At 39.3% G+C, this 13870-nt stretch overlaps 1 protein-coding gene across 3 annotated transcripts in view; it reads right to left on the bottom strand.

The window, feature by feature from the left end:
• ATP2C1 (ATPase secretory pathway Ca2+ transporting 1) overlaps positions 1 to 13870 on the bottom strand; it is a 133359-nt gene that overhangs the window by 2678 nt on the left and 116811 nt on the right. The window contains exons 27-28 of one of the 3 annotated variants that reach the window (XM_079795654.1): positions 13030 to 13154; positions 4657 to 5022 (exon numbers count right to left, since the gene is read on the bottom strand). In XM_079795654.1, coding sequence (XP_079651780.1) covers positions 4768 to 5022; positions 13030 to 13154 — 380 coding nt within the window. In that variant the 3' untranslated portion in view covers positions 4657 to 4767. Of the gene's footprint in view, positions 1 to 4656; positions 5023 to 12332; positions 13155 to 13870 lie in introns of those variants that run through there. The other 2 variants (XM_079795652.1, XM_079795653.1) reach the window with 2 other exon arrangements.

Here is a 13870-nt window from a genome sequence, read left to right as displayed (position 1 = left end):
ATTTGAAAGCATATTTGTACTTCTCATGTTGAGATGCATTCGTTGAAGCCATGTTAATGATGGTGTCCCAGCGACTGAACCTCTGCTTTAACACCCTTCTCTCTCTCCCCTGTTGAATAGGTTGTATAGTGGAAGCCAAACACAAAACTATATACCTTGAAGTACTTAGTAAATGAGACTATGGCAGGGTTGATGAGTACTTTAGATATACTCCAGGTTTTACAGCAGAGGTTGAAATCCAAACAGCCCCAACAAAATAAAAAACAAGCATCCTGGTCTAGAGAAGGAGGAAACACTAAGAAGAAATTATGCAGCAATAACAGAATCTATTATTACTATTTTAGGAAGAGTGCATAGGGGTCCTTAGTAAGGAAGTTTTTAATCTCTCTCTCTCTCTCTCTCTCTCTCTCTCTCTCTCTCTCTCTCTCTCTATATATATATATATATATATATATATATATATATATAAATAATATGCAAGGTGTCCCCTTGGGAGTTCGACCAACCAGGAGTTCGATTGCTCTCTATGACGTGCGCTAACCACCAGGGGGAGGTGCAGAACGAAAAAAGGTCCCAGCCAGCAGCTGGCAGCCGGGGAAGGGAGGCCCCAGCTGGCAGCCGCTAGGGACCCTACCCGTGCACTCATTTCGTGCACTGGGCCTCTAGTGTAAATATAAATTTTAAAGGCCTTTCATGATAATTGACCAAGAGAAAAAGAATTCAAAATTAATTACAATTTTAGAAAATAAAGACCTCTATAGCTAGAAAGATGCTAGAATTGTCTTTTTCTCCTGTTTGCACAAATGAATCCATGATTATGCCTGTTACCCTATCTGTAAAATGGGATCAGAATAGTTCAAACGATTACCTACAGATAAAATGACATGTACCTTTAAGTTACATAGCACAGTGCCTGGTACTAAAAACATGCAATAAATGATTTTTACATCCATCCATGAAAACCAAGAGCAAAGCAAGGGATCTGGGAAAAGTGAGAGCGCTGAGCTGAAAAATCAAGGCACCAGAGATTCCAGAGCTAATAGAATTTTGCAGATGCAAAGGAGGTCAACACTATCAACTCTGGCTGAGATGAGGACCGGAACATGAGAATGTTGAGCAGTTTCAGCAGAGCTGTTAGGCTAAAGCCACACTGCCGAGTGCAGAGGTGCCAAGAGAATGTGAATAGGCAGCCAAGCTCAACCTCAGAAAAGAATGAAAAAAGACCAAAGGAGCTGTGCCCATGTGAGGACTTGTGCCCTTCCTGCCCTTTTGCTTTGTCAAGGCGTTTTCTGCAGTGCTTTAAAACCCAATTTGAAAGATCCCTGGATGTGTTTACAGATAGGAAAAAACTAATAGCAGATCTTATCACTTCTGGGAAATGTCCTCTTCCTGCAACTGCCAGGGTTATTTCCTGGCCCTAAAGAATAATCCTAAGGAGGCCAAACCCAGTTTTCCCCCTTAGGTTTCCAGAGTTCACTGGGTGCCCCTCTCTAGCACATGCTGTTTGGCTGGCACAACATGAACCCAGGGCAGCACCTGGAATGTAGTCACCCCCAAGACCAGGCAGGAGAAAAGGACAAACTCTCACTAGTACCTACTCCATACTGTCCTTAGTGCTTTTCACAAGGTGTTGTGGGGTATATGTTGGACAGATATATTAAAAAGATGCCTCCCACTTTCTGCAACAACTGTATTAGCCATACAGGACAAGTAGCTTTGCCATTTCTTTCCAGTTATGAATAATGTTAAAATTCAAGCCCATTTAGCTATAAAACTTCTAAAATGAGAACCATGTGCAAAAAAGATTTTAAAATTGAGAGGCGCCCTAGCCAGCTTGGCTTAGTGGATAGAGCATTGGCCTGCAAGCTGAAGGGTCCTGGGTTCAATTCTAGTCAAGGGTGCATACTTGGGTTGCAGGCTTGATCCTCAGCCAAGGTCAGGGATGTGTGCAGGAGGCAGCCAATCAATTTGTTTCTCTCACATCAATGTTTCTCTCTGTCTGTCCCCCTCCCTTCCACTCTTTCTAAAAAAATCAATGGAAAAATATTCTCGGGTGAAGATGAATAAAACAAAATAAATAAATAAAAATCAAGCCCTGACTGGTTTGGCTCAGTGGATAGAGCGTCGGCCTGTGGACTGAAGGGTCCCAGGTTCAATTCCGGTCAAGGGCATGTACCTTAGTTGCGGGCACATCCCCAGTAGGAGGTGTGCAAGAGGCAGCTGGTCGATGTTTCTCTCTCATCGGTGTTTCTAGCTCTCTATCCCTCTCCCTTCCTCTCTGTAAAAAATCAGTAAAATATATTTTTAAAAAATCTACACTAATAAAAGAATAAGATGCAAATTGACTGTACCTTTGTGATGCCCACCAGCCAATCAGGAGTGAGTATGCAAATTAACCCAACAAAGATGGTGGATTAATTTGCATATGCAGACGCCGAGTTTGTGTTCCGCCCCGTCCCAGCTGCTCTGGGCAGCATGGGAAGGCGGAAAGGCGGCTCCGGGCCCAAGCAAATTGGCGGCTCCAGCCAGATCAAAGGCAGTGCCAGCAGCCAGGGGAAGGAAGGCCCATTTTGCACGAATCTTCATGCATCAGGCCTCTAGTAAATAAATAAAATAAAATTGAGAAGCATGAGTGCACCAGGCGATATACCAGTCTGTTAAAATGGGAAACAGATGAGACTATATATAAATAGAAAAGTATTTCTAGCTAGTTTCACTAGATTCAGTTTTCAGGGAGAGAAAAAAATTTCACATGAACATGTTGCAATGCATAAGTCTTGATAACATTTAGATGTCTGGTTAAAAAGACTAAACCTTTCACTCTTTATTTATGTGTGTGTTTCTCTATGTATTTATGTGTAAATGTGTGCTGTGTTCCAATAAAACTTTATATATGTATACACACACACACACACACACACACACACACACACACATACATATACATGTATATGTGTTTAAGAATCAATTTTCTCATTACTACTTTGGAGATACTTGATTTCTGTGTACAATATAACCTATTGTCATCAGAATCAGGGAAAACATAGGAATGTTTTAGGGGATAAAAAGCCAATCAAAATATATCAATATTAGATATTTGATCATTTATGACTCTGAGTCATTTCTCTGTGAAAAATTATGCATCATGTTAGCTACCATACAAGATTAGGAAAACGTCCCAGGAGCACTGTTACATACAGTATAGTGCCTTCTGGAGGATTAACTGAAGTGCTGTTTTTTGAAAAACTGCATGTATCCATCTAGGCATTACTGTCCCCATATCTTCCTCTGTCTGGTTCACGTGTGTTACACATTACAGAGGAATTAATTAAGGAATGTGGGCAGGAAAAACATGTCTACTTTACAGTGTCTCAATGCTTGCTGTCAATACAGAGTAATTGCCGAAACCGGTTTGGCTCAGTGGATAGAGCGTCGGCCTGCGGACTCAAGGGTCCCGGGTTCGATTCCGGTCAAGGGCATGTACCTTGGTTGCGGGCACATCCCCGGTAGGGGGTGTGCAGGAGGCAGCTGATTGATGTTTCTCTCTCATCGATGTTTCTAGCTCTCTATCCCTCTCTCTTCCTCTCTGTAAAAAATCAATAAAATATATCTTAAAAAAAATACAGAGTAATTACTTTCATGATAGAAGAGGGGTTATCAGATGGATTAATCTACCTGTTAGCAGGTAAACTTGCTCTTATGTGGAAACATTATTTTGAGTAAATACATATTAACATTACTCTTAAAAATGGGGTTTGTAGATGTGCCAGTGAGAACTCCTATAGGCAATCAGCATCATTATGCCTTCATTAAAATACTGGCGGGAACCTTCTGTTTTCAGATTTCCTGTCCAGCTATCATTTATTCGTGTGGGATGGGGTATAGTTAAAAAGTGGGAGAATCAGGGTTTCTGCTGTGGATATGTTAAGACATTACCTTCTAGGAGCCTAAGTGAAGTCATCTGCTGAGCAGCTGGATATATGCCTGGAGCCTAGCTTTGGAGATTGAGATTATGAAATGTTTTCCTCTTCTCTATTTACATATATCTCCAATAAGTATGCTGTACTATTATAGTCAGAAATGCCTGTAATAATTGAAGCCTCAAGAAAGGATGGCATAAAGAAAGCAAGCTTTTGACGTTCCCTTGTCTTGTCCCAGGAAACTATGGAAAACAAGAGGTAAAATGGTGGGTGGGGTGCCTTTGGTTTTGAAATCTGGGAATGGTGACAACTACAAACCCAAGTTCCCAAAACAAAGTACTGTAGCCCTTCAAGCTCCCATATTTATGCAAGTTGTTTTTTAAAGAAAAACTAATGAAATTGACCCTATAACCATAATGTATTTTTTAAAGCAATTAAGGGATGTGGGCAAGAAAAGGGTGGACTATAAGAGAAATTCACTAAGAAATACTGTCATAACTTTACCTTAGAAATATGAAAATACGAGGCAAATATGTTTTGGTTTATAACAGTGGTCGGCAAACTCATTAGTCAACAGAGCCAAATATCAACAGTACAGCGATTGAAATTTCTTTTGAGAGCCAAATTTTTTAAACTTAAACTTGTTCTAATGCCATTTCTTCAAAATAGACTCGCCCAGGCCGTGGTATTTTGTGGAAGAGCCACACTCAAGGGGCCAAAGAGCCGCATGTGGCTCGGGAGCCGCAGTGTGCTGACCATGGGTTTAGAATGTTCTATTCCTGGAAAATAAATTAGAGATTGCATTTTTCACTAAGACTTGGCTGATAGGATATTTTGGTTTCTCCTACTACAAAATTTTGTCTTCCCTAAGCAAGATGTTCTGAGAACAGACTGAGACTCTGACTTTCTCCACACAGGAGCCTTTTTGGATACTCAGAGTCACTGATACCAAGTCTGGTATCAAGTGCATCCATCCCAAAGAGAACATCCTGTTGGGAGACTGGAAGAGAGATGAAATTGATGCCCCCTCTTTTCTGGTCCACTGGGATGCAATGCATAGGTCTATTTTCCTCCTTTTGAATACATGAGTAGGCAACCTTGTCTGTAAAGCGCCAGAAAGTAAATTGTTTTAGGTGCAGTCGGTCCATATGGTCTCTGTTGCAACACCTCAACTGTTATAACATGCAAGCAGTGATAAACAATCCTATATAATAAAAGGCTAATATGCAAATCAACCAAACGGCAGAATGACCGGACACTATGACACGCACTGACCACCAGGGGGCAGACACTCAATGCAGAAGCTGCCCCCTGGTGGTCAGTGCTCCAGAAGCCAGGCTCACAGCTGGCAAGCATGCAGCGGTGGCGGGAGCCTCTCCCACCTCTGCAGAAGCCTCTCCCGCCTCTGCGGCAGCGCTAAGGATGTCCAACTGACAGCTTAGGCCCACTCCCCATCAGCTGGACATCCCCTGAGGGCTCCTAGACTGCGAGAGGGAACAGGCTGGGCTGAGGGAACCCCCCGCCCCCCACCGAGTGCACAATTTCGTGCACTAGGCCTCTAGTCCTATATAATAAAAGCCTAACACGCAAATCAACCAAACAGCAGAACAACTGCAATGACCACTGTGACGCACACTGACCAGTATGATGTGCACTGACCACCAGGGGGCAGGCGCTCAACACAGGAGCTGCCCCCAGCCCACAGGTCCCAGGCCAGCCAAGGTGGGTGCCAGCAGGGACCCTCCAATTGCCCTGCTGGTCACCCCATAGATTGGCCCTGATCGTCGGCCAGGCCTAAGGACCCTACCTGTACACGAATTTCGTGCACTGGGCCTTTAGTAGGTAAATAAATGTGTATAGCTGTTTCAAGAAAATTTTACAAATCCAACAGCAGAGTTGGCCTGCATACTATACTTTGTCAACCTCAAAACTAAATTCAATAGCCCCATGGGGGTGAGTTAGGGAGGTAATCCTATATAATAAAAGCCTAATATGTTGTGTCTGACCGTTCATTCAACCATTTGACCAGTTGCTATGACATGCACTGACCGGTAGGTTAGCTTGCTGCTGGGGTCCGGCCAATCAGGACTGGGCGAGATGGGCCAAACACACCATGGAGCCCTCCTGCGGTCCCTCCCTGGCCCCAGTTGTGCATCAGTGGAGTCCCTCGACCTGGCCTGTGCCCTCTCATAATCTGGGACCCCTTGGGGGATATCAGGGAGCTGGTTTTGGCCCGATCCCCATAGGCCAGTCCAAGGGACCCCACTGGTGCACTAATCTGTGCACGAGGCCTCAAGTGAGAAAATAAAATAAATTGTTTCTCTAACTTGTAACACCTCTAGCTAATTCATGAGCCACCAGATCTGCTCCATGTAGACATTTACAAATTCTAGTGCAAATTCTATCTTGCAATGATATGGATGAATGTGAGAATAGAACATAAAAACATACTTATTTTTAACTCCATAAAACTGATCTAATAATGCTTAAATGTAAGGTTTATCATATCTTTCCTATCAAGCCTAGATTTTCTATAACCACTTATATGGCGGGGAGGGCTGCTATATATCACTCCAAGGATAATATTTTCTAAGATTCGCGTAAGTTCTTTTATACTATGCTTCTAAGATGCAGACTTCATGAAAAAGAGCAAATGGTCAAGGCATTACAGTATTTTCTTTATGACCATAAGATGGCACCAAACTGTCACTTCTCAACTAATGTGGACTTCAGTATACTTAGCATCGGAAGGCCTGAGTAGAAAATTACTTTGAATAGAGCTGAGTGGATATGCATTTTTTTTATAAACTGTTTTTAAAAGCATATTTTGTTTAGAATTCAAAAGCTAGAAATTCAGTGTGCGTCACTCAGAACCCAAAAATGGACCTCTAGGCTCATGTAGAAAAATGTGCCCAATTTCCAGCACTGTGTATTAATACTGTGAGATGTGGTTTCTACTCAGAGGGTTACTAAACAGAACAATGCAATATTGCTGAAGAAATAACGGTGATAAGGCAACCTTGATTTAGATCTGAAAGGCAGTTCTGCCAGGCCGATCAGCAATGGGGCCACCACAGAAATGTGGACTTTGCAGGATATTTGTCAATTTGGCTAGACTTGAGCAAAAAGGAAAAGAAATGGCAAAGTCAAGTGTATACAGTGATCTGCACATGAACACTGCTACCTGGAACGGCTGTACAAATACAGGGAGCTATGCTCATGTGTACACAGGAACGTTGGTATGTTTAGATTAGAAAAAACATATAAGGATCAAAACTAATGGCTCAACACAATACAATATACAGATGATGTATTATAGAACTGTACACTTGAAACTTATATAATCTTATTAAACAGTATCACCCCAATAAATTCAATTAAAATTAAAAATCAACAAATGGCAACCAAAAAACTAATAGCTCAAATATTTTTCACGTCTCTCCCCAAATTTCACAACTTAAATTTATTTTGAATAAAAAAAGATCAAATTTCTGCCTAGATTTATCAATGAAGTGGCTTGGACTTAAATTTTTAATGCTTTCTAAAAAATAAAATCCCACAATTTTATATCCAAACTTATGGCTGCATTTATACTTAACAGTATTTACAAGAAACTGTACTACACACACACACACACACACACACACACACACACACACACACACAAACACATGCGTGCGCGCGCCTTTACCGCAATCTGGAAAGGCAGCCAGGTTGCCTCTTCAGCTGGTCTTTGAAAAACAGGTAAAAATTCTGATCCTCAAAATTGAGGCAAGGAAAAAGGATTTTAAATTTAAGGAGTAGTGTCCAAAAAGACCAGTAAGTGGACTGTGTTGGCACACTGTGTGGCATATGAGGCTAAAAGATCCAAGGAAGAATTATGAGTAAGATGGAAATAAATAAATAAAAGATTTCTACTTTCCTACCATAAATAACTTGTTTGGAGCAAGTAGCTATTTTCTAATGTTAATGCTAGTCACTTATTGGGTTTCCATCCACAGCAAATTTCAGTCCAAGCTATACAGTTCTTTGTTGTATACATTTTCTCACCTCTTAAGAAAGTGTCTTACTGCAAACATGACAAAAATGTTACCAATGTTTTCTAGTTCAGTGGTCGCCAACCAGTGGACCACTGGTGGTCCATGAGGTCCGAAAGGTTGGCGACTGCAGGTTTAAGGAAACCTTTGGAGCAGCGGTCGCCAATCAGTGGTCTGAGGGCCACAGGTGGTCTGTGAGGTACCTTAATAACAGATTCATTTTGAAAACTCTATAACAAAGGAGCCTGACTTTACATAACTGCTGATTCTTCTACTTTCAAAAAAATACCTTATTCTGTCAAAGCCAAGTTTATATTCATTTACTGCTTTACTTTTACGAGGGGGAGGGGAGGAGATGCTTCTAACATGAAATTATTTTCCTACTACATTATTAGTCAGTCATGGCTTTAATTCATTCTGTTCTAGAGACCTCATCTAACATGTCCCTTGGCAAATCTCAAGGACACCACAAAACTCACATTTCAAATTGACCTGTGTCCCACTGAAGGCTGAGAGCCAGAAACTGGAGTACCTTCCACCTTTTCCTTTTCTGTCTGGTCAGGTCAATGCTATCTCTTAGAAGATAGGTATTTTATGACTTTCTCTCCATAGTGACTGCCACAGCTCAACCCCTTAAGCTTCTACAATATTCTAGTCAGTCTCCTAGTTTTGTTTTTATAATCAACCCTCTGTGCTTCCATCATCACGTTACAAGACAAAAATCTACTCATATCACACTCTTGAAATCCTCTAGCATGTTACAAGTCTTTTATTTTTCCACGAGGCTCCTGTCTAGCTGTCTAAGCCTCACATTACATATTTCATGCCTGAGCAGCCCAACTCCTTATGGTTCCCACCAACACCCCTGCAGAGGCTTTGCCATTGGTCGTAATATCCTGCTGCTTCTTGGCTGGAGATTCCCACTTAAGGCCTGAGTCAGATGCCACTAGTCCTGGGAAATGTGGGAAATTCCTCCAGTGAAGTTACTTCTCTCCTTTGGCTACTAAAGCATTTGGGTCAGCATTTACCATTGTATTGGAAGTATTTCACTTTGTTCTCCAGAGTTAACACATTGCAGACCAGTAGTTTTATTGCTAGCTTTACTCAGTGGCCAGGTAATTTTCTATTGAACGAGTACAAAAAATGTTTTACATCAATGTTAAAGGCACGCTTTAAAATTAAATACCCACTGCATTTTTAAGTTATTTATTACATGTTCTTACAAGCTAATATCTCTTTAAAGAAGTCTCGTGATTGGCCACAAGCCTTAGAACAGAAAACATGAGAATTCTTATGATCTGTCCATAATGTGTTAAGATTGAGGACTTCCTAAAGGCAAGAAACTACCTCTTATTTCTTCATAAATCTAAACCTACAACAATATTTTCAAACTATTATATCCACACTAGAGGCCGGAGTCCCGCCAGCAATCGGGGCTGAACAGGGCCAGCCGGCCAGGGAAGGGACCGCGGGAGGTTGGCGGCTGTGGGAGGTTGGCTGTGGGAGAGCACTGACCACCAGGGGGAAGCTCCTGCGTTGAGCGTCTTCCCCCTGGTGGTCAGTGCGCATCAGTTACCAGCCGATCGTCAGGTTGTCTGTCAGCTGGGCATAATGGTCACTTAGGCTTTTACATATATAGATTAATATCAAGGACTGGTTAATCATTATCCAATTGTTAACAATAACCAACTCTAAAAACCAAAATCCCAAATAAGGCTGTCCTATGAGAGTCAATAACCATATCAAGTGCTAACTGAGCTCAAGGACACCTAATTATCAGGATGGTATGTCTGTCTGGTTACTTACCCATTAGGATTACTATTTACCCACATCACATTTTAGTATGCAAATCAGCTACTGTTTGGCTTGCAGCTTAGTCTAAAAAGGCATTTCAAAGATCTCAAAATGCCAATGTCAAGGTAAACTGCCAGTAAAATGTGTGCTAGATTCATTTTAATGTTATCTTACCTAATAAAAGATTAACATGCAAATTAACCATCACTCCGCCACGCCCACAGCCAATTAGAGTAAGTATGCAAATTAACCCAACAAAGATGGAGGTTAATTTGCATATGCAGGCTGGGAGCCTGCTATGAGGGGAAGGGGGCGGTGGAGGGAGCTACTGGAGTGGTGCTCCAGACAGAAGCGAGGACTTGCCGGCTCCCGGGCGGCTGGGAGTGAAGCCAGGGGAAGGAAGGCCTATTCTTGCACGAATATCGTGCAACGGGCCTCTAGTATATATATATTTAAAATAAATGTGCATTACTATCTTTCATGAAACAGCTTGGTAACAGTTATATCCCCTGCTAAGCGTGTCCATGAGCCACACAAGGGCACGGATGCCATCACCTTCCTATTCCTAGTGCACTCCAGCTCCTAAAGTTTTGGGTGAGTCATATGTGGAAGTAAAATGTTCATGAATTGCCAAATGACAAAGGCAGAAAGCAAGGTAAAGTTAATTAAGGTTCTTAGGTAAGATATTTATTATTGTTTGCTACCAATTCATTTCATTGAGAAACTATTTTAAGTGTGACCAATACTCCCTTTATGTCCTACATAAAAGAGATAAAAATTTAAAGTGATTTCAGAAAGACTACCAATGTAAAAGATGTACCTTGCAAAAGTATGAAAGGTAAAAAAAAAATGTGTTTTATCCTGTTGAGTGTGGTCACAGCTATTAAATAAAGTCTGTATGCTGAGGGGGTGGCAAGAGGCTTAGGTTGCCTGGTTTCTTTCTGTTTCCTCTCTGGATCATGAACTAGTAAAACGTTAGAGAACACACTAAGCCTTGTTTCTTTGCAGCCAGTTTTAATCATCTAAGAACTATGAGTTATTTCAATTCCTTTCTTTACTTCCCTGGTGTTTAATCACTTTGGGGCCAAATAACATCATGAGGTAGTCTAACAGCAAAATATCAAGTAATTTAGTATTATTAGGAACTCTAGCAAGTCCTAGGACTGAAAAATGAGGTTAAAAAATAAAAATTTAGATACTAAAGCATTTAAATTACCCATGCTAATTTGGATAATATACTATTGAAGATATATATACAAATATTCTAATTTGTTGTTGCACTATGGAAAACTAAAACCTGGATATAGTGGATCTGTACTGCACATTTCAGTTCTCTTTAAATTACAGATTCTATGTAGTATGAGTACTGCCTAATTTCTGTTATCTTAAACACCATATGTTTTTAATATTAACAATCCCAACTGCAAGGTCATTAACTTATGAAATCTTTTTTTGTTGTTGTTCAAAAACCAAACAAAAGAACAGGCATATTTATTTCATACGAATCATACTCTGAACCTACAATGCCAAAGCAAAAGACTAATGTGCACTCAATATATATTTCAAGTCTTTATAACAAATAAGAAAAGTCATTATAAAATTTAGGAGTGAGACATCATGTCACTAAAAATAAAGCTGATTAGACAATGGCTTTCTTGTTCTAGCTATCTGACTATTGAGTCTTTTTTTCTTTTTCTTTTGGACTACTGAACCTTAAAGGGTAAAGCAGACTAAACTGCAAATGTCTCAGCTCCTTATACTCAACTGTTTCACTAACAAGGACTGAAAGTATAGATATTTTCCCTATTATTAATAACAATATTTTAGTGTTAACATTCGCAGTTTAATATTGGTGATAAAAAACTACACTGGTTTATCCTAAAAGTTTAGAAAATAAATAATAATTATAAAATATGAAACTCACTCGCTTCAGGAAGAATTAAACACCATATTTAAGAGCCATTTGTTTCAGAAAGGAAGTCAACAGGAAAATGGATTTGTAATTTTGAATGTCTGACCCAAATTTGTCATACATTCTAAATAAATTACCTACACCTCATCAAACTATCCTAAAAACTGATGGCAATACAAGAGCAAGTCTATCAATTTCTCTAGCACACCCAGTAAAAAGAAAGAAGTCAGGAATAAGTAGGAGAAGGAACAGGGCTGGGCTGCAGGCCCGACAGGCTGCAGATACATGAAGAGCAAGGCCAGCATGGAACCTTCCACACAGACCCTGGTTCTGAAACCACCTGTTTGGTCTTAAGGCTTTTTAATTCTTAAGTATAAAACTCTAAACTTCCTAAGAAAGATACTTAAAAGGACATTAAAAATAAAAATAAATTCAGTTATTCGGGTATGGTACTTGAATTTATATATAGGGGATGACAAAATAGTATCTGATAAAGTGTATATTTATATTTAACTCTAAAAGAAGGCATTACATGTTAATTTTTTGTAAATTTAAGCCCAATCGGTCTTAAATATTTTTGAATCTTTGACTGTTAACTACACACACGACTAATCTAACTAGAATGCCATTGATAGCCCTATATTAATTTTGATATACCAAAGACTCATACCTGGGGGAAAATAAGCAACCATTTATATTTACTATGAAAAGCAAACATTTACTTCAAATTGCAGTATAGGCTTTTCAGTCACAAAAAGAAAGAAAAGAACAGTGATCTGACAGTGGTCACATCCTGTGCAAAAAACGTGAGATACAAAAATGGTAACACAAGGTATCTGAGCTGCTTACATTGCAGAAAAAAGGAAATACAGTAGCTGAAATATGGCACTCCTGGGAATCAACTTCTAAACCGAATAGAATGCCTTTGAAATGATTAAATTTATTTGTGTATTAGTAAGAAAGCCCCACCACCATAAATAGTACAATATTTAAAAATTAAAAAAAAATATTTATATCTATCTAAGATAGACAGTGTATTTGTATTATTAGACCTCTTTAAGTGGTTTAGGTTTCACCTTTTTTTTTTTTTTTATTAAATAAATGCCCATATGCTTTATAAAGTTCCCCTCAATCTCAAAAGCCAATTTAAATCAAGGAATGTGTTATCAAAGTTACATAATTTCATTTGGGACTGTCAGCAGGTTAAAGTCTTCAATCAAGTCTTTAGCATTAATGCTTATTTTTAGTCAATGAAAAGTTAAAAAGTTCTCAAATCTTCATTATCCTCTTGAATTTGCCCTTCTAAATGATCCTCAAACTGCAATTCCTAGTTTGCAAAAATAAAAGAATGCAATATGCATCATACTTCAAGAAAAGACGACGATGTTGAACTAACATGCTTCTGAATCTTTTCCCTGCTCCTCTCAACTTTCTTTATAATTTCCGCCACTATGCACACTGATGAGGTGAGACCCAAAAGAAACAGCAGATCTGCAAGAGAAAATAAATTGGGTTTTATAATTCTTTGAAACTTAATAGCTTACATTTTTCTAACATTTTATCACAGGTTTTAAAATACATTGTTTCAAACCATTCCATGAGGTATCATCAGCCTCAGCATAAAAATAAGGAAAGTCAGGCTCAAAGTTATTAAGTGACTTTTTCAAAATCACCTAGCTATGAAAGGCAGCAGTCAGAGAACTAGGGCCCAAGTCCTCTGACTACTTTCCCTAAACCACAAATAACCTCATAACCATAACCTTTCACAGCAACACAATCAAGAGTTTTCTATTTAACAGAGCACACAGCCTATTCAAGCAGTGGTAAGTAACCTGATTGAAAAACATCTATATAAAAATTATTCAGAAATTTGCGCTTATTTTATCTGAAAGCCTTGGAGAACTTATCTTTACAGACCATGTCTTTACAACAGTATTCAAACTAACTCACTCTTATTTACTACTTGAGAAATTGCTGTTGTCTTCTTAGAACTCCACTCTTTTTTTAAGAGGAAGGAATGTGAATAAAAGTTAAAATACTGACATTACTAAACTAGTTCATTTTTAAGATAAGCTTAAACTTATAATAAAAATGTGTAACTCATTTTCATAAATATCCAAATTAGCTTAAAAATCCAAGAATTGAAAGTAGCATTGCCATAAATACATCAGTCCTCACACTTACATAGGAAGATAAATTTTTAAATG

Source organism: Cnephaeus nilssonii (assembly GCF_951640355.1).
Source record: "Cnephaeus nilssonii genome assembly, chromosome: 17".
NCBI lineage: Eukaryota > Metazoa > Chordata > Mammalia > Chiroptera > Vespertilionidae > Cnephaeus > Cnephaeus nilssonii.
Note: the sequence above shows the minus strand (reverse complement) of the source record. Positions and strands in the feature narration are given on the sequence as shown.